We start from the raw sequence: 22,282 nt of genomic DNA on the forward strand, positions 1-22,282 counted from the left end.
GAACTTCCTACTAATATTTTATAAGTGTCTGTGTCTTCCTGTCCTTGTGATAACCATACACACCATTTCTTAATAGTCTCAAAAAATGTTTTGAATGCTGCAAATTGCCTTTAGGATGCATGTACCTTTCTGTAGGAGAGTCATTGGATAGGTATAATACCTCATAAAATACAACAGAGGTTACCCAAATGGATGATTCGTTGATGTTTATATGACAAACATTATACTTGTGTCTGGTATATGTAACAGTTCTCACCTGTGTGAACCTTCAAGGGTGGGTTGTACCAGTTTTTATTACTATAGTTTGTTAGGTGCCAACTTTGTGGAATTGTAAGAATTATCCTTATGAGTTTTTTTTTTTCTTCTCTTCATCTCCCCATCATAGGAACATACATATATACACTGAATGGCAGCGATCCAGAAGGGTATCCGGTGATGTATGGCCTCACCTTTCCACCAGGATCAAAAACATATTTTTTAGTTGACCCCCTCCTTGGAAATGTTACATTAATGGAAGAACTTGACAGAGAGGTAACTATATAAGTCATGAAACAGGGATCAGGGTAAAGTTATCAATAAGCAGTGCTTTAGTAACATTTATGGTACAGCTACATTGCTATTGAAACATGATTGTACTATTTTCATGCATTCATTCATGCACTGATAAAGCTTAGTAAGCTTGAAATAGCTAGATGCAGTTTGAAGAAATGGCTCTATATTATAGCATGTATGTGTGCTTCAAACTGCTATTTAAACTGCAGGTGGGCACTGGGATGTAAGGCTGGGTTCACAATAATGCTATGCCAGACATTACAGGATATTCCCTTGTGTCCACAAGATGTTGGTGACTCCCTCACTGTATAGTGAGAAAAGTCAACTGGGCTTGTAGGTCTTTTTGGGGGACCTATCCCACTTTGATGTTCCCTGGAGACTTCCAACCCATCCAGACTTCCTGCTGTCGCAGTCCTGAGGTCCAGAGCATTTTTACATAGGCAGAAAATGAATGGAGAGGAGACCTCTCATAGTGTAAAATCATTTTGGGTCTATTCTTATATACATTTCCAAAGTAAAACAGTACAAAAATGTAAAAAGCTCCACTGTACAAAAAAATTCAAAAATGGCCCTCTATTTGCTTGGAGAGATGGACGCTTCCTGTTTACCTGGTGTGTGTTCCACTCTCTGGACTGGAAGTGACGCTCTATGCATTTCGTCATCAATAGGCAACGTTCTCAAAAGTTTTTTAAATTGTACAGTGGAGCTTTTTACATTTTTATACTGTCTTATTTTTTAAATGTTTATAAGAATAAACACAAAAGGATTTTACACTATGAGAGGTCTCCTCTCCATTCATTTTCGGCCTATATAAAAATGCTCTGAGCCTCTGGGACTAGGACAGAAGGAAGTCTGGATGGGTTGGTGGTCTCCAGTGAACATCACAGTGGGATAGGCCCCCCAAAAAGGCCTACAAGCTCATTTGACTTTCCTCACTATACAGCGAGGGAGTCACCAACATCTTGTGAGTGCGGAGTGACTATATTACCTCACGTGTTGGACATGCAGGGAATATCCTGGGAATAAAGCATGATCCACTTCTTTTGCACTATGGCACTTTACTTGTCACTTTTATAGTATTATGTTGGAACTGTGATTGGTTTTAAGAGTAAGTGGTATTTACAGTATTCACTACAATATTTGCAGTACAACTCATCATTTAGGTTAAGCAAGCGCAGTCTAAACATTCTTTATTCATGACCTTGGTTATCACCTAGACTGCTCTCCTGATATGGGCTAAAACAGGTCTTCTGCTATCTATCTATATTGCCTGGGGGGGAGAGGAATTGGGAGTTTACAAAATGTAGTTTGAAAGGAAGACATTGTAAGATGTTTATGCTTTCAGTTCTGCTGATAGAAAGTGACGAGGGTATTACATTTCTGGCTAGAAACAGGTATTTTCTGTACTTGCCTAAAATGTTCTTAACCTTAAAATTTAAAAAAAAATAAGCCACCACATCTAAAGAATGGTAACACTACAATATTTTTCTTGTTAAAATGTTATATTGAAAAACAAAGTGATACAAAACAAATAGAAAGATACAAAATATATGCCAACAAATATATAACAATATAAGTACCTACATCCTAAAATCGTTTATGAGAAATGTACTGTTTTGGAGGGAAATATGGACTTTAATGGTACTACAGTATACAAGGACATCAACGCATATATAATCTATTAAAAGTCTTTTTATTACAGCAATTGAATAAAAATATGGGCCACAATGGGGCACTAGGGGCACTCTCTATTACATGGCTAATAATGGAGTGATGGCAAAAGGCTGATACTTAAAACCTACCACCTAGCATGCACCCACATTTTCTCAACATGCTTTCTGGAAATATCCGCTTCTTCAGTAGTGTTAGAGAGCAGGATGTGAAGGCAACCCTCGAAGAACATTTGTCCTGGTGAGTGTAAACATCGAGATCCCTGATGTGACAATCTCTTTGCACCCTTAGACTGGGTACGCATGCCCCCTGTTATAGTGCTCCCACACCCGCTGGGACAGACGTTTGTCAGGGAACCTATGCATCATGCCGCTTCTTGGGTGGGTTAGGAATCTGTACAGTTCTTAGGGATCCCCATGCTTGCATATATTATCTTTACATTATGTTTATTTTTTCCTGTTATAATTGTTATTATCTTTCTGTTTCAAATTTTTTTCAAAGGTTTTCACAAAGAGTAGAAAAATAATAATGTAGATAAGTGAATAATACAGAGTTAACACAATCTGGATTGCTCTTATACCTACAAAAGAAAGGGTTTGCATTATTAGTCAAAGGGAAAGAAGCTGAAGGCATGTAGCCCCAAGTCCCACATTAGCTGTAGAGTTTTCCCCTCAGAAGTGCCACTCCCAGGCATATCCAAAGCATTTAATTGCAAACATATGAGTTGTGCACAAACAATGTCAAACCAACAATGATGTCTTGCAAAGAGACTGCAAGTACACAGCCAACTCGTTATAGCTTAATAGGAGGAGAAGAGAGAGGGGGAAGGGAAGGGAAAGGGGAAAACCCTGCACTCCGGCCCGTGCCACCCAAAGGCATATTAGTCAGGAATAGTGCAGGGATCACCAGTCAAGTATCTGATCCACGGACTCCAGACCTTTTCGAACACCTTCATCTTGTCATTTAAAACTGCCAAGAACCTTTCATTAACCATGAGGCAGGAAAACGTATGTTTAAGCTGATCAAATGGAATGGCGGCTGATCTTCAGTTTCTAGCTATAATGATTATGGTGGATACAAATATGAAAGTGGAGAAAATGTATTTGTTCAGCTATAGGTGTCTGGATGGGTGTTGCCAACATCCCTAGTAGTATATGAAAAGAAAAGATCCCCCTATATGGCGGGGCTTTATGGGCAACCCAACATCCAAAAAATACAAAGGTATAAAATGTATACGTTTATTGAGTGAACCATAATAAAACAAAACCGCATACAGCGGTACATCTGTAGATAAACACTATATTGTTAAATACACAGACATTAGCACGGCTAACAAAGTACTTCACATGTTACAGAGGGCCAGGAGTAGAGCGCATGAATTCCAGAGAAGATCTGACGCATTTCGGGCATGGCCTTCTTCAGAGATCAACTGGAATTTATTTCACTCTAGTCACTGTACAATGGTGTACAAGGCCGTGTCTGAATGTTGCCACATTTAAGCTGTGGTGTAGCAAAAAATGCGCTGATTATGGCTGGGGCAAGAAGAAATCTTCAAGGTGTGTGGGTGCATCTGAATGAAGTAGTATGTGAGTAATTCCCAAACTACTGAGCCGGTGGAAGTATGCCATTCCGTCTTCTTACAGCAGTAGGGTCTCCGCTGAGACCATCACCTGCTGTCTGTTATGGATATATTTGCTTCTATTCAAGGTGTTACAAGTTACCTGGGATTATAATAATACGTCCAGTGTGGGCTTTCCGGGATCCTTGCGGGATCGACTGTGAGGCAGTTTATTCAATAATTTGGGAATTACTCACATACTACTTCATTCAGATGCACCCACACACCTTGAAGATCATTTCTTGCCCCGGCCATAATCGGCACCTTTTTTGCTACACCACAGCTTAAATGTGGCAACATTCAGATACGGCCTTGTACACCATTGTAGAGTGACTAGAGTGAAATGAATTCCAGTTGACCTCTGAAGAAGGCCACGCCCGAAACACGTTGGGTCTGGAATTCATGCGCTCTACTCCTGGCCCTCTTTAACATGTGTTGTACTTTGTTAGCCATGCTAATGTCTGTGTTTTTAACAATATAGTGTTTATCTACAGATGTACCGCTGTATGCGGTTTTGTTTTATTATGGTTCACTCAATAAACCTATACAGTTTATACCTTTGTATTTTTTGGATGTTGGGTTGCCCATAAAGTCCCGCCATATAGGGGAATCTTTTCTCTTCAAATATGAAAGTGAGGAGTTGTCTCTGGTTTTTCGAGGCTTCATCAACCTTGCAACCCAACAGGGCATGTTTGGGTGATTAGAATGATTTGAGTAAGGGAAAAAATGAAATCATAAACTCTGATCCAAAATCGCCTCGCCTTGGAACATTACCACCATATATGGTATGCTGTTCCATCCTGACCACAGCCTCAAAAACACTTTGGGGAAGCTCCCAAGACATAAGTAGCCAATCTGGTCAGCACCGTGTATCATCTCAAGAGAACCTTATAATTTGCTTCTATAATAGAGGTATTGATGAGTGATTTTGATGCTGTCTGAACAATCGAATGCCACTCCTCAAGTTCAAAGCTTTCCTGGAAGTCTTGCTCCTATTTGACCATGTAATCCTGTTTGGTTAAGGTATGCATTAGAATAGTATACAGGTCAGATTTTTGAACCCAAACTTCATCATATTTATGGCACAGATATACCATGGATGACATAGTCACGAGATCACTATTGCGAGATAAAGTGTGTAAATAGTGCTGCAATTAAATGTACCAAAAGTGTTCTGAAGCTGGCAGCTGATACCTATCTATTAGGGCCTGTTTGATCAACATGCCCCTATGGTCACAAAAATCTGCTATGCGCAAAAGGCCTTTATTGGTCCACCAGTCAAAAGTGTGGGGGGTGAGGCCCAGGGTGAAGTCTCTATTTTGCAGCAAAGCAGCCAATGGGCAATGAGGAGACCTAAATGTGATTTAGAAAGTCTATACCAAATGCTGAACGAGACATAGAGAGAGGGACATAAGATTAGGGGCTGATCCTGAGCCAGTAACCACATGGTATGGGAAATCGGCCTGGTTGGACAGGAGTATTTTTTAATTTGCATCCACAGTGAGTGGGGCTGATGTGAATGAAATCTGATAAGTTGGGCTAATTGTGCAGCATAGTAATATTTGAGCAGATCAGGGACTCCCAGACCACCCTTTAATTTCGGAGTATATAGTGTATGTCTATTCACCCTTGGCCTCTTGTCCCCCCAAATGAACAGGAAAAGTTTTCTTTGAAATACTAACAAATTGGATTGAACCAAAGTGCTTGGTAAAGTGCGAAAGAAATATAGAATGAAGTATAGAAGAATATTCATTTTATAGAGTGCAGTCTGCCAAACCACTACAGGGGATAGAGTTGCCATCTGACCAGATCTGCCGTTAGGCGCCTATATGGTGCAGGATAATTTCGGGAGTATAAAGAATGTAAAGAGGGTGTTATTATCTTTCTATAGACAATGTTGTGTGCTCCCTAACACTCCTGAAGAAGTTGATATTTCTAAGTATTAGCCTTTTACCATCACTGCATTATTTTCCATGTAATAGAGAGCGCCCCTAGTGCCCCATTGTGGCACAACTTATTTTATTCATGAATGTTTTTATTCAATTGCAGTAAAAATACTTTTTATAAATAATATATGTGTTGATTCTTTGTATAGTACCATTAAAGTCTATATTTGCCTCCAAAACAATGCATTTCTCATAAACAGGAGATACAGTTACATGTCTCCTTCAAGGCATGGGATATCAAATGACATGGTGGTGTTAGGATTGATAAAAGAAAACAATGTAGCATGAATATCGACTAGGCATGCTGGTGAACTGTTTGAAGTCACAATTGAGGAGAAGAAGAACCTTTGTCAGAGTGGGTGGTGTCAAATCAAGCTTAAGAATAAACAAAAAAAAAAAAAGAATAAACAAACAGCACCAAAGTAATAGTAATTATTGCATGTCAGATAGGTAGCCAAATCCCTTAATGTAAAAGGAGACAAACAATTTAGTCAGGATAGCAGGCACCCAAATGTTGTAGAAGTAGGCTGTAGTGAAGGAGAGTCTCAAAATTTGAGTAAAAGGTGAATGGAGACTTTAAAAAAATTAGGAAAATAAAACCCCAACAGTCTAAGAGGACATGTGGCCAGGATGGAAAAGCAGAGGGAAATCAGAAACAGGAAAGGAGAAAGTAAGGGGGAGATAGCATTGGGGGGTCAGGCAAAGGGTGGGAACGGGAGAAAGTGTCCTGGGGGGGGGGGGGAATTGGGGTTTCCTCCGTGAGGAAAAGTTCGCTCTGTGTAAGCACATTGGGTTGGGGGCTACGGGAGCAGTAGTGAATTATATAAATTTGGGAGGTAGGAAGTTAGTAACCCATGGCTTCCAAAGTTTCTCAGATTTAGTCACACTGTCCAAGAGCACAGCTTCAATCTTCATGTGAATCATAGCTTGTGTGATCAGATGTTGGACTGCCATTACTTTGAGAAGTAACTTAAACTGTCAGTGGGTGACAGATAGCGTCTACTGATTCAGTAGAGCCACAGTGGGGTCTGGGGAAAGGGGAGTGGTCTTTGTCGGCTTCAACAGTTGTCTGTATAGGATCAAAATGAGGCCTCGTTTATGAGGATCATGCTTGCAAACTTGCTCGAAGGAGGAGAATTGGGGGCCGAAGGGTCAGATGGGATCAGAGGGGATAGGAAGTGTTTTACCTGAAGGTATCTGAATAATTCTGATAAGGGGATTCTGCAAGATTCACAAAGAGTTAAAAACTGTTAATTCGTTGTCAAGGTAAGAAGTTTGTATGCTCGGAGCAAACCGGTAGCTGACCATTGGGAGAGGGAGAAAGGGTATGTCCAGGCAGGATAGAATGTTGGGTTGCGTAAAAGGAAAGCAAGGGGTTATGAGTAGGGTTGAGCGAACACCTAGATGTCCGTGTTCGACGGGTTCGGCCGAACTTTAAAAAAAAGTCCGGGTCCGTGTCCCGGACTTTTACCGAACTTTTCCCGGACACCGAACCCCATTGAAGTCAATGGGGACCCGAACTTTAAGGCACTAAAATGGCTCTAAAACACCAAAGGAAAGGGCTAGAGTGCTGCAAATGGCAGCAAAACGTAATTAAGAGCATGGCAAGTGCTCTGCAAACAAATGTGGATAGGGAAATAACTTAAAACAACAAAAAAAAAACAGAAAAATAAAACAATGTTCTTCTTCATCTCTGAAGGACGAGGCCCATATGGAGTAGGAGGGAGGTTGAGGTGGTGGTGGATGTGGCGGTGACATAGGCGTGCGCACAGGGTGTGCTGGGTGTGCCTGGGCACACCCTAATCACCTAGGGCACATAGCATTGCCAGTGAGGAGATGGGAAAGATCTCCCTGGGACCTGCTCTGCTCTATTTCTCCTTGCCTACAGGTACATGGCCCCGATACATTACTCTCCCTGCTGGCAAACACATGCATGTGTATTTCAACTTTGGGGTGCACACCTTAATGCAATAGGCTGCGCACACCTATGGGCGGTGTAGGTGGAAGCGGCGGTGGAGGAGGACCAGGGCCGGATTAACAGCATCATGGGCTTGGTGCTGAGGATTTTGAAGGGCCTTAAGGGCCGTGCCTTGCCATGCACCCAGAGGAGGAAGGGTGCAGCCATGCATGCCTAATTCAACATGGGATGCTGTCTCTGAAGCCCATAAACACATCCATGCATCGCCAACTGTCCCTCCTTGTCCGGCCTTCACGCTGTGTGGGGAGGTTCTGAGGGTGCTGCCTGGGGAAGCGAGCATAGAAGCCAGACTTCTGTGTTTACAAGTGACAGAAGAGCGGTAACAGTGAATATGGCCAACCCGGGGCCTATATAAAAGGTAGGGGCCTGGAGCTGCAGCTCCAATAGCCCCTACATTAATCTGGCCCTGAGGAGGAGGACGAGGTAGCCAACACTGCTTCTTTTCAAAAATTTTAAATGAGGGTACACCCCAAAAGAGTGAGAAAGAGCAAAAATGGAACAATGGGTGGGTAAGGTCGGTATCCATTGCTATTCTGCATAAGGTACGGAAAAGTCCCGTGGGATCCATGCCTGGTTCATTTTAATGAACGTGAGCTTGTCCACATTGTCTCTGGACAGGCGGCTGCGCTTGTCTGTTATAACGCCCCCAGCCGTGCTAAATACCCGTTCAGATAATACACTGGCTGCAGGGCACGCCAGCACCTCCAAGGCGTAAAGGGCAAGCTCAAGCCATGTGCCCAATTTGGAGACCCAGAAGTTGAAGGGGGCAGACCCGTCATTCACTACATGTAGGCGTGTGCACACATACTGCTCCACCATGTTGGTAAAATGCTGCCTCCTGCTAAGACGTTCCATCTGAGCTGCTGGTGCTGCTGTTTGTTGTGGCGTGCTGACAAAGCTTTTCCACATTTCGGCCATGCTAACCCTGCCTTCTGAGGTGCTGGCGGTGCCCTGGTTGCGTTGGCGACCTCCTCCTCCTCCTCCTCTGCCTTGTGCTTCCACTGTGGCCCCGCTGTCAGATGGGAATGCCAGCAGCATGGCGTCTACCAGCGTGCGCTTGTACTCGCGCATCTTGCGATCGCGCTCCAGTGAGTGAATTAAGGACGGTACGTTGTCCTTGTAACGGGGATCCAGCAGCGTGGCCACCCAGTAATCAGCACAAGTTAGAATGTGGGCAACTCGGCGGTCGTTGTGGAGACACTGCAGCATGTAATCGCTCATGTGTGCCAGGCTGCCCAGAGGCAACGAAAGGCTGTCCTCTGTGGGAGGTGTATCGTCCGTGTCCTCTGTATCCCCCCAGCCACGCACCAGTGATGGCCATGAGCTGGCCTGGGTGCCACCCTGCTGTGAACATGGTTCCATCTCCTCCTCCAGCTCCTCCTCCTCCTCATCCTCCTCATCCTCCAGAACTGTGCCCCTGCTGGACAATTGCGTCCCTGGCGTTTGCGTGTGCAGGAACCCACCCTCGGAGCCCCTTGCGAATGACTGCCCTGAAAGCCTTGGAAATGTTACCTCTTCATCCTCCTCCTCCTCCTCATCCTGTGCCACATCCTCTTCCATCATCGCCCGAATTGTTTTTTCAAGGAGGCATAGAAGTGGGATAGTTAAGCTGAGAACGGCGTCATTGCCACTGGCCATGTTGGTGGAGTACTCAAAACAGCGCAACAAGGCACACAGGTCTCGCATGGAGGCCCAGTTAAATTAAATAGCGGAATAGAAAATATGATCCAAAAAAAGTGTATGTATATCACACGTACACAACCACACTGGGCCCCAATTACTATTGTTTGTACCCCTAAAAGGCTAGATGAGGAGTAGGGGGAGTATGGAACAGGCAGCACCCTCAAACCTTCAGAAGTATGAGATGAACCCCAACAACTTGGAAAGGTGGATCTCTCTCACACGTACCGACACAGACTATCCCGCAATTCAATTGATCCTCAAAGGTTTTTATTGAATAGCGGAATAGGAAATATGATCAAAAAAAGTGTATGTATCTCGCACGTACACAACCACACTAGGCCCCAATTACTATTGTTTGTACCCCTAAAAGGCTAGATGAGGAGTAGGGGGGGTATGGAACAGGCAGCACCCTCAAACCTTCAGAAGTATGAGATGAACCCCAACAACTTGGAAAGGTGGATCTCTCTCACACGTACCAACACAGACTATCCCCCAATTTAACTGATCCCCAAAGGTTTTTGATTAAATAGCGGAATAGAAAATATGATCCAAAAAAAGTGTATGTATATCACACGTACACAACCACACTAGGCCCCAATTACTATTGTTTGTACCCCTAAAAGGCTAGATGAGGAGTAGGGGGGGTATGGAACAGGCAGCACCCTCAAACCTTCAGAAGTATGAGATGAACCCCAACAACTTGGAAAGGTGGATCTCTCTCACACGTACCGACACAGACTATCCCCCAATTTAACTGATCCCCAAAGGTTTTTGATTAAATAGCGGAATAGAAAATATGATCCCAAAAAAGTGTATGTATATCACACGTACACAACCACACTGGGCCCCAATTACTATTGTTTGTACCCCTAAAAGGCTAGATGAGGAGTAGGGGGAGTATGGAACAGGCAGCACCCTCAAACCTTCAGAAGTATGAGATGAACCCCAACAACTTGGAAAGGTGGATCTCTCTCACACGTACCAACACAGACTATCCCCCAATTTAACTGATCCCCAAAGGTTTTTGATTAAATAGCGGAATAGAAAATATGATCCCAAAAAAGTGTATGTATATCACACGTACACAACCACACTAGGCCCCAATTACTATTGTTTGTACCCCTAAAAGGCTAGGAGTAGGGGGAGTATGGAACAGGCAGCACCCTCAAACCTTCAGAAGTATGAGATGAACCCCAACAACTTGGAAAGGTGGATCTCTCTCACACGTACCAACACAGACTATCCCCCAATTTAACTGATCCCCAAAGGTTTTTGATTAAATAGCGGAATAGAAAATATGATCCCAAAAAAGTGTATGTATATCACACGTACACAACCACACTAGGCCCCAATTACTATTGTTTGTACCCCTAAAAGGCTAGGAGTAGGGGGAGTATGGAACAGGCAGCACCCTCAAACCTTCAGAAGTATGAGATGAACCCCAACAACTTGGAAAGGTGGATCTCTCTCACACGTACCAACACAGACTATCCCCCAATTTAACTGATCCCCAAAGGTTTTTGATTAAATAGCGGAATAGAAAATATGATCCCAAAAAAGTGTATGTATATCACACGTACACAACCACACTAGGCCCCAATTACTATTGTTTGTACCCCTAAAAGGCTAGGAGTAGGGGGAGTATGGAACAGGCAGCACCCTCAAACCTTCAGAAGTATGAGATGAACCCCAACAACTTGGAAAGGTGGATCTCTCTCACACGTACCAACACAGACTATCCCCCAATTTAACTGATCCCCAAAGGTTTTTGATTAAATAGCGGAATAGAAAATATGATCCCAAAAAAGTGTATGTATATCACACGTACACAACCACACTAGGCCCCAATTACTATTGTTTGTACCCCTAAAAGGCTAGGAGTAGGGGGAGTATGGAACAGGCAGCACCCTCAAACCTTCAGAAGTATGAGATGAACCCCAACAACTTGGAAAGGTGGATCTCTCTCACACGTACCAACACAGACTATCCCCCAATTTAACTGATCCCCAAAGGTTTTTGATTAAATAGCGGAATAGAAAATATGATCCCAAAAAAGTGTATGTATATCACACGTACACAACCACACTAGGCCCCAATTACTATTGTTTGTACCCCTAAAAGGCTAGGAGTAGGGGGAGTATGGAACAGGCAGCACCCTCAAACCTTCAGAAGTATGAGATGAACCCCAACAACTTGGAAAGGTGGATCTCTCTCACACGTACCAACACAGACTATCCCCCAATTTAACTGATCCCCAAAGGTTTTTGATTAAATAGCGGAATAGAAAATATGATCCCAAAAAAGTGTATGTATATCACACGTACACAACCACACTAGGCCCCAATTACTATTGTTTGTACCCCTAAAAGGCTAGGAGTAGGGGGAGTATGGAACAGGCAGCACCCTCAAACCTTCAGAAGTATGAGATGAACCCCAACAACTTGGAAAGGTGGATCTCTCTCACACGTACCAACACAGACTATCCCCCAATTTAACTGATCCCCAAAGGTTTTTGATTAAATAGCGGAATAGAAAATATGATCCCAAAAAAGTGTATGTATATCACACGTACACAACCACACTAGGCCCCAATTACTATTGTTTGTACCCCTAAAAGGCTAGATGAGGAGTAGGGGGAGTATGGAACAGGCAGCACCCTCAAACCTTCAGAAGTATGAGATTGTGTTCACTGTACCCCACAAAGATTGAGTTCACTGCACCCCACAATGATTGTGTTCACTGCACCCCACAAAGATTGTGTTCACTGCACCTCACAAAGATTGTGTTCACTGTACCCCCCAAAGATTGTGTTCACTGCACCCCACAAAGATTCTGTTCACTGTACCCCACAAAGATTGTGTTCACTGCACCCCAAAAAGATTGTGTTCACTGCACCCCAAAAAGGATGTTGTTCACTGCACCCCAAAAAGGATGTTGTTCACTCCACCCCAAAAAGATTGTGTTCACTGCACCCCACAAAGATTGTGTTCACTGCACCCCAAAAAGATTGTGTTCACTGCACCCCAAAAATGATTTTGTTCACTGCACCCCAAAAAGGATTTTGTTCACTGCACCCCAAAAAGGATGTTGTTCACTCCACCCCAAAAAGATTGTGTTCACTGCACCCCAAAAAGATTGTGTTCACTGCACCCCACAAAGGATTTTGTTCACTGCACCCCAAAAAGATTGTGTTCACTGCACCCCAAAAAGGATGTTGTTCACTGCACCCCAAAAAGGATTTTGTTCACTGCACCCCAAAAAGATTGTGTTCACTGCACCCCACAAAGGATTTTGTTCACTGCACCCCACAAAGATTGTGTTCACTGCACACCAAAAAGGATTGTGTTCACTGCACCCCAAAAAGATTTTGTTCACTGCACCCCAAAAAGATTGTGTTCACTGCAGCCCAAAAAGATTGTGTTCACTGCAGCCCAAAAAGATTGTGTTCACTGCAGCCCAAAAAGATTGTGTTCACTGCAGCCCAAAAAGATTGTGTTCACTGCAGCCCAAAAAGATTGTGTTCACTGCAGCTCACACACAGAAAAATGGATGTGGATCACTGACACCTGCCTATCTCCAATCCCACACCACACAGCAATATCGATTGTAGTTTGTAGAACACAGTTTCCCTAAAATTCAGCAGACTCTGTCCCTAACAGGATTGAGAAGAGATCGTAGATCAGGATTGAGTGCAGACCCCACCCCCCACACAGCAATATCGATTGTAGTTTGTAGAAGACACTGACCCTATAATTCAGCAGACTCTATCCCTAAAATGCCTACAACTCGCCCTGCCTAAACACTCCGACCTGTCCCTCAATTCTATCCGGACACAAATGGTTTTTTCCTGCCTATCTTTCCCTAATCAGCAGCCAGCACGTTGATGTGTGCTCTGTCCCTGAATCTAAGCAGCATAATGACGCCGCTGCGGCTGCCTCGAACTTATAAAGACTTGGTCACATGCTTCAGACGGCCAATCACAGCTACTGAGACATTTGCAGGCATGGCTGGGATGGCTTAAGGCACACCAGTTAAACGATTGTTGATTGGCTGTTGAAAGCCCGCCATGAAAAGAGCGCCAAAGCATGCAAAACCCGGAAATAAAACGACCGAACACGGATTTTTACCCGAACATACAGTAAAGTGTCCGTGTCCGTGTTCGGGTACAAAAAATCCAATTATTCGGTACGAACACGAATAATACAGTCCGTGTTCGCTCAACACTAGTTATGAGTTGATTGGCAGCCATAACCAGATTTGAGGCAGTCCCAGATGGCTAGATAGTGCTTCATTATGGGGTTGGTAAGGGTGTGGCGGTGGGATGGATCCAGGAAGAGGAGGTTAGCAACTGAAACGGGGTTGCAGTCAACCAATTCCAGTGCCACCCATAAGGGAACTTCCTTGGTGGCATGGTATCTGGGGAGTGGGCCAGGTGTGTGGCTCGATAATTGTGCAAAAAGTTGGGTAGCCCCAGTCCACCTCTAAGTCTGGGTGTGTAAAGTGTCGCCTTAGGAAGGCGAGGCTTTGCACTGCAATATATTTCATTTTTATTCTCAGGTTAGAATATCCTTTAAGGTTTTCCCATACCCTTCACTCCCTCCTCTTGAAATTGGCTTGCTTTCTCTCCCTCTCTGTGATAGTACAGAGCTTCTGTATGGAATGTGGCATTCTAGACTTGTATATAGTTAAAAGTTTATTTGTAAAAAACATTTCCAGTGAATGCAATCTCACTTATGTTCACTTCTTACTTGTGGAATAAGAATTCATTAGAAGTGTTTTCTGCCCTGGGAATTTAACCTCCACAGAAACAGTTGCACATAGTGCATGAGATGCAGTCTGCTACACAACACTGAGATTGACCATTTGTTTATACAGTACTAAATGCAGAACAGTCATTGAAATAAATCAGTGATTGCTGTGTTACGTCCTGGGCTTAATAAAGGGAACCAGAAAGTTGTGTTTCAGTGCCAGTTCACACTAGTGTGATGCCAGACATTGCATGTGATTTGCACCGCATTGCTGTGCAGATCACATGCGATGTCTGTGCGATGCAGTTTCAGCCATACAAAATGTATGGCTGAAATTGCATCACATTCGCACCAAAATGGTGCAGAATCCTTTTTTTTGGTTCACACTGAAATCGGATCGCATGGGTGTTCACACCTATGCGATCCGATTCCTGCACCATTTCACAGTTCGCACTGCAATCTGCGAACCAATCTTGGGGTGTCATTAACTTTACATTGACAGCCCAGCGTTTCGCAGATCTCAGCGTGAACCACTGTGCGATTCTGGTGCGCTGATTCGCGTGGGTTTCCCGCATCGCACCAGTGTGAACCGGGACTCAGCAGAATATAAATTTTATTATTGAAAATTCCCAAGACTAGTAATTGTTATTTATAAATTCAGCTATTTGAACCTTAGAAAATTTACTTTGTTGGCATTGAAGAATTTCTCTAGGGGGCAGATTTTTTTTTGGGCAGATACTTTGCTATTAGCTCAGCATACTGTAATAAGGCAATATTGGGGTCCATTGGACCACTAACTAGTTTGTGCATCCCAGACTTCAGCAGTCCACAAGGCCTGAGCCGGATTTAACATTAGGCACAATAGGACTGTGCCTGTAGATGGCAAGTGCAAAGAGACTCTTCCTGTATTGTACAGTTGTTGGCCAACCATTTTTTTCCATCATCAACAGAAATACAGTATTCTTTTATGTTTTTTTTTTTTTTTTCTTACATACTGTCACAATATTCTAAGCCAAGCTAGAACCAAAGAATACATTCTTTGTAAGCTTGTAATTTGTTATCTATGGCAATAGCTGGAATTTCCTGATTCCAATTGAGGCCTATTATAGAATTTGAAGGTCCTACTTTATTATTTTCTATGTTTATCTATAGCCATTAATTTGATATCCAACAGTTGTTTCTGCATATTGTGTTCTGTAATTATATTTAAATAAGAAAATAAAAACCCATAAAACTGTTCACTGTAACCTAACAGTATCCATGAATCTTGATCATTTCTTTATTTTTTTTAATTCAGACAAATTATTACAAATGCTTCCATTTTTTTTTTAATAGAAACAAGATGAAATAGAAGCCATTGTCAGTATATCAGATGGACTAAATAAGGTAAATTGAAAAAGTATTAGTACTGTAATTAGTGGATTGTTTGATAAATTATAAGGACCAAAATGTTGCTTTTTGTAAAGAGAAACTTTACCCAATTTCTAAAAAATATAAAAGTCAGCAGCTACAACTATTGTTCAGGTACTTAACAGCCCATGCTGTCTTCTATAGCCAGTTCTTCTCACTGCTGATGCTGGATTTGGGAGCTGGCTGCGAGTTTCTGATAAATTACAGCTGGCTCCATGTTTGAGATTGTGTGGCTCAGGGTAGCAAGACTGGTTCTGCAGCCTCTTGGAATGTGTTATGTGGCCTAGAAGGCTGTGGGTGGTGAGGGGGGCAGAATGAGCAATGTCATTTTTGCCTAGATGAGATTTGAGAAAGTGGGAGTGGGTACCTGTCAAAAGGGTAACCTATTGCCCTCCCAAAAAATAAACCTACCTCTGATGTTTTTAGGGGGGAGGGGATGAGTGGTACTTTCATTTTCACTTTTGAGAGAAGGTCAGCATTCATTTTAACTTTATTTCTGTTAAACTTTGGGGGTTTTTTTTGTTTTTCCTATATTTTTGTTTTTAGTTTATTGCACACTTGTTGGCTCTATTGCCATAAACCATGAGCTTGTGTGTTAATTTCCATATAGAAATGGAAACCATCATAACATTTAATTAATCAGAAATACAGTCTAGACATTGTTAATGTGGTAAATGGCTATTCTAGCTGGAAATGGGTGATTTTTAATGGAATATCTACATAGGTGTACAGAGGCCAATTTCCAGCAACGATCACTGCTGTGTTCTAATGGTACATTGTGTTAGCTGATCGTGTTAAAAGGCTAATTGATTATTACAAAACCCTTGTGCAATTATATTAGCACAGCTGAAAACTGTTATGCTGATTAGAGAAGCTATAAAACTGGCCTTTCTTTGAGGTAGTTGAGTATCTGGAGCATCAGCATTGGTGGGTTCGATTATACTCTCAAATGGCCAAAAAAAGAGAACTTTCTTCTGAAACTCGACAGTCTATTCTTGTTCTGAGAAATGAAGGTTAAGAAATGGCCGCCGTGTCTCCTCCACGCTACGGTACGCGTCACCAAGAGCGCCACCCGACGCACGTTTCGTCATCAAAGGACGTCATCAAGGGACCCCTTGACGACATCCTTTGATGACGAAACGTGCGTCGGGTGGCGCTCTTGGTGACGTGTACTGTAGCGTGGAGGAGACACGGCGGCCATTTTCTTGGTTGTCAATGTAGAGAATGCCAGGGAACAACCCGGGGAGGACCTCACACTGATCTGAGATGCGAGATACCTTCTTTTATCTTGTAAGTGTTATTTTCATGTGTGCAAATAAAGCAGTGTAGCAGTCTACGCTATGTTAGTGTTCCTGCCTTTTTTTGCATATTATACCATCTATCGTGCCAGCCAGCCTGGGATTGGAGAGCGGGATTATCTGTTTCCATAATCGTGTATTTGAGCCTATGTGATCTCTGTCATGGGGGTCCATTGCAGCTGGTAAGGAGTGGTGATTGGAGTGCTTTCCGGTGGTGGTTCTTCGGTTCTGAAGTTGCCTCATACAAGTGTGGGATGCATCTTTAAGGACTGCTTTCTTCTCATTCATTTGGGACTGTACCATAGGGTTTAGCGCCACAGTTATTGTTTTTATACCTTTTGATCTGTTATGTTCCAGATTAGTGTGGCTGCTTTTCTCGTTTAAAATATTTTTCATTATTGATTATTAGTCATTTTGGTATCTTTAGCGCAGCAATATTGTGTTTTAATATTCCAGATGTGGTCTTACTAATGATCTGTACAGGGGCAAAATGATATATCTCTCTCTGGAGTCCATGCCTCTGTTAATACAAGAAAGGACTTTGCTTGCTTTGGAAACTGCAGCTTGGCATTGCATGCTATTATTAAGCTTATGATCTACCAGAACACTCAGATCCTTCTCTGCTATGGATTACCCCAGTTCTTCTCCACCTAGTATGTATGATGCATGCATATTCTTAGCCCCCAAGTGCATAACTTTACATTTATCAACATTAAACCTCATTTGCCACATTGTTGCCCAATGAAACAGTGCATTGAGGTCAGCTTGTAAGTTGGAGACTTCCTGTAAAGAAGTTATTCCACTGCAAAGCTTGGTGTCATCTGCAAAGAATGAAATGCTACTTTTAATCCCAGACCCTATATCATTTATAAAGATATTAAAAAGTACGGGTCCCAACACTGAACCTTGGTGTACACCACTGACAACTTTAGACCATTCAGAGTAAGAATAATTAACCACTACTCTCTGAATTCTATCTTTTAGCCAATTTTCTATCCAATTACAAACCGATCTTTCCAAGCCAGTAGACTTTACCTTACACATTAGCCGTGTGTGGGGAACTGTGTCAAACGCTTTTGCAAAATCCAAGTATACTACGTCCACAGTCACCCCTCTGTCCAAGGTTTTACTTACCTCCTCATAAAAAGAAATCAGGTTTGCTTGACAACTTCTGTCTTTCATTAATCCATGCTGTCTGTTGCTTAAAATATTTTTTTTCCCAGCAAGAACTCATCTATGTGGTCTTTTACAGATTATATATATATAGTTTCTTTATTGAGAAATACAGGATTCAGAGACATTTTAATTTTACTGCCACCTAGGAGGTTTTGGACACTGACAAACAAGAAAATAGTGATTAGCTTGGTATAACCCCTCCAAGTCCTAGCATGCGTCAGTATTTTGTTACTATCCTAGAAGATGGATGTCTTTTTACTACTGAGAATAGTTTTACAATTTTTGCTAGCCATTTTTTTTTCAGGGATATTTATTTTTAAATATTTATGTATTTTTTTGCTCAATCGAGAATTAATCTACACACTGTTTGAGCTGATCTCTTATGCAGCTATCTGGATTGGATTAGATATTGTCAGCTATAGTTCTGGAGGCTGTACCTAGACCCTGCTTGACTGGAGGATTGTGGGACCTGCATGGAATGTGACCTTCAGGCACTGTCCTCAGCTTGTGGTGCTTTGTATTGGAACTAAGTTGTCCCTGTTTGCGGAGCAACATTTCAGATACCACACACAAGAAGAGCAGTCATGTTACATTGGGTACCTCTAGTTCATGATCAGTGTTGGGCATGTCCCTTAAAAAAAGTTATTAGTTATAGTTACTAGTTACTTCTCACAAAAAGTTAGTAACTGAGTTACATCATTAAAAAAGTAACTAATTACCAGGGAAAGTAACTATTCCATTCCATTGTACGGGGTGCAAGGTTCAGGAATGTGTTGTACGGGGTGCAAGCAATGTTCAGGAATGCGTTGTACGGGGTGCAAGGTTCAGGAATGCATTGTATGGGGTGCAAGTTTCAGGAATGCATTGTATGGGGTGCAAGGTATAGGAATGCGTTGTATGGAGTGCAAGGTTCAGGAATGCGTTTTACGGGGTGCAAGGTTCAGGAATGCGTTGTACTGAATTAGTTAAACTGCAAAGACACCAATTAAACATAGCACACTTATCTTAAAATCTTGATTAGCAGAAGAAAGGAGCCAGGAACAATGGCAGCATTAGTTGGAACATAAATAAGTGTCCTAAAATTGTTTGGCTGGTCACAAGCAGATTAGACAGCCAACATGGAGCCTGACGGCTTTGGTGGAAAGACTTTGCCATCAGCCGAATCTGACTAAACCATATGTTTGCCACTTCTGCAAAACGCTTTATGTGCAGGACAAAAACAGTATCATATTTTGGATCCCCAAATATGTGGGCTACAGTGGCCCTCCTTTCTAAGCATATATATTTTGCCTCAGAGTCATTGACATCCTTGACATAGACTGATGTACTAAGCAGGCTCGGTATAAACAGGAGGTCTTTTTCTTTCTGTACCTGGTTATGATAACCTTGATATTCAGCTGGAATAATTTGAGAGTGATTGGAGCTGTCAAATTGAAGCAGTTATGTTGGGGATGGGCAGGGCCGATATGCGGGTCTCCGCCCCTTTGTTTCAGCCGACATCTGCGGTGTGTATACATTGCTGGCCAGGGAGGAAGGTGGCAGGGGGCGGGACCATATGTAACTACTGTATATGCATCCACAGTGGTGTATAATTCAGGTTTATTATACACCGCTGTGGATGCACATACAGTAGTTACAATTGGCCACCCCCACTGCAACCTTCCTCCCTTGCCAGCTGCTGTTTGTCTATGCACAGAACAAGGGGGCGGGGCCCCGTATACCAGCCCCGCCCACCCCAACATTATTGTTTCATTTTGACAGCTCCACTTACTCTCATTATGGCCACCCCCTGCTTGCCCACCAATCACTGGATGCATGATCGGATGTTACACTGCTGGCCATTGAAATTATTGTAACGCCACATTTTTATTGTTAGTAACAGTAATAGCGTTACTACTGGGGAAACAATAATTTGTTTGATTACTAGTTACTGTAAAAAGTAACGCCGGTAGTAATGCCGTTTGCTTATAATGCCGTTATTCCCATCACTGTTTATGATCCATTAACAATCTGATACAGCATGCAGTGTTCCCTCTCAAAAGCCAAACACGTTACATTCTTTGGAGTTCTCCTTGGCTCCTTTGAGTGGGCTTCTTGCTCTCAGTTTCAACCAGGGCCGATTTCACAACAGTTATTCAGGATTTTATGGGCCAAAAAGATTGTTTTTTATTGCCGGGGACATAAGTGTTCCTTTATGCCTTCCCCCTTCAGAACTTTTATGTGACCTCCCTGCAGCCTAAGCGATCTCTGAGCTTTCTGTTGCCAAAGCTCTATCTGATGAAGACTCCCAAAGACTCTTTCAGGATGAGATTGGTAGAGGATCTGGGAGGAAATAAGCCATTCATATGAATGTTCCATGTATCTATCTGTTGACTAAATTTAGCATATTAAAGCATGAGCTATGGCTAGCAAGTCTCCTAATGTCTATTGCAGGGATGTTATATGTATGGTAACTAAAATCAAACTCATGCATGGCCAATTCACAGGTTTCATCACTACTTGCCCACTATTTATCCTGACCTTTTGTTTGCTTGACAGGTTTCTGAGAGAGTACGTATTTTGGTAACAGATGCCAATGATGAGTGTCCAGAGTTTCAGAAAACACCATACATTGTGAACGTCCCCGAGGTAAGTGTAATTTTATTAATAGCTTGGCAATTCTCAAATACTATTTATGATAGCTGAGAGATCTTTCCATAATACTGTAACTGTTATCACCTATTTAACTCATTATAATAAGATTGTCTCTTTATTTTCCCTGGGCAGCTTTTTTAATCATATATGCTTTAGTGTGGAAACTGTGAGTTTTGACTGTAATGTAATAGAAAAAGTAGAAACTAAAGAATAAAAAAAAATAAAATAAAGCAGTAACTGAAATATTTGCTAAATACAAATAATTTTTCCTTAGGATACACCTCCAGGAAGCAGCATTTTTCAGGTGGAGGCAGTGGACAAAGACATTGGATCTGGTGGAAGCGTCACATATTTAATACAGGTACATTTTATTCTTGTAATCTAAAAAAAAAAAAAAAAAAATCCTGGATCATACACTAGAAAGTGATATTTGGTGTGCATTTAATACTAGTGTTAATTTTGGGCTTCCTTTCGACTATTTGTCTAGTACTCTTCAGGGAAGAGATTCCCCTTGGGAAAGCAATCAGTGGACCTGATGTTAAATTTGATGGCACAGAGTACAGTGAAGAGATTTATTATCTGCAAGTTTGTTTTGAGCTATTTTGTAGTTGAAAAAGTTGATTGAGGGTATTAGTTTAAATGCAAAAATAATTGTCTGTTGAGTAGGAATCCCAACATCACCCCCAGAAGAAAGGTGGGCTATGATGAATGGAGTGAGCTGGAGGAGCTGTGCTAGGAACTGTGCTAGAGCTGTGTTACCCCCTGGGTAGTCAAAATTTCGACCACATTCAAATAAACATTACAAGTAAATAACCTTTAAATAACATTTATGGAAAGGAAAAATGTTTCATTTAGTATGCTTGATTTTTCTGTGATTTTACCGGCAATTTTTTTAGGTTGGCGACGGGTCTCTTTAACAATCATAGGTCCAACATAAAATAAGATATTTGATTTATTTAAACGATTCTGAGCAATGGAGATATCCATAAATGCAAGATGCTTCATATTTAATTTATCTGAAGGATTGCAAGGCGAGCGCAGGACATGTACAGGGTGTGCCTGGGCACACCCTAATTACTCCATGCGGCGCAGATTTCCCCTGCTGATATTTCAACAAAGCTCCTAAAAAATTCTAAAAAATAATAAAAAAATGTAAATAAAGTTGTAAAAAATAATACAAAAAATAAAATAATAAAAATAAAAAACTACTGACACCGTCCAATGCCCTAGTTACACCAACCTCTGCTCTACTGACACATCCACTGCTCTACTGACACTGTCCATTACCCTACTACATTTTCCAATTCTTACATTTATTTAGAGTGTGTGTATGAATATATATATATATATACACACACACACACACACACTGTTTATATACGCACACGTGTGTTTGAGATTTTGGGTGTACACCTATGAATGATATGAAGGCACTTCTGTAGTAGACTTGAATGGTTATGCATTTTATAATCTTTTTTGTTATCTGAGAGTATGTATTATAAAAACAGACTTTAAATTCCCCACCAAATAATTATTATCAATTACAGTATCTCAAAAAATAATTTTGA

General features: G+C 41.9%; 1 protein-coding gene across 2 annotated transcripts in view; it reads left to right on the forward strand.

The window, feature by feature from the left end:
- The window catches only part of CDHR1 (cadherin related family member 1), a 233,238-nt gene that overhangs the window by 53,180 nt on the left and 157,776 nt on the right, over nt 1-22,282 (forward strand). For both annotated transcript variants that reach the window (XM_082268497.1, XM_082268498.1), the window contains exons 3-6: nt 386-531; nt 15,532-15,582; nt 20,619-20,708; nt 20,989-21,075. In XM_082268497.1, coding sequence (XP_082124623.1) covers nt 386-531; nt 15,532-15,582; nt 20,619-20,708; nt 20,989-21,075 — 374 coding nt within the window. The remainder of the gene's footprint in view (nt 1-385; nt 532-15,531; nt 15,583-20,618; nt 20,709-20,988; nt 21,076-22,282) is intronic.

This window comes from Pelophylax lessonae (assembly GCF_965119305.1).
Source record: "Pelophylax lessonae genome assembly, chromosome: 9".
Classification (NCBI taxonomy): domain Eukaryota; kingdom Metazoa; phylum Chordata; class Amphibia; order Anura; family Ranidae; genus Pelophylax; species Pelophylax lessonae.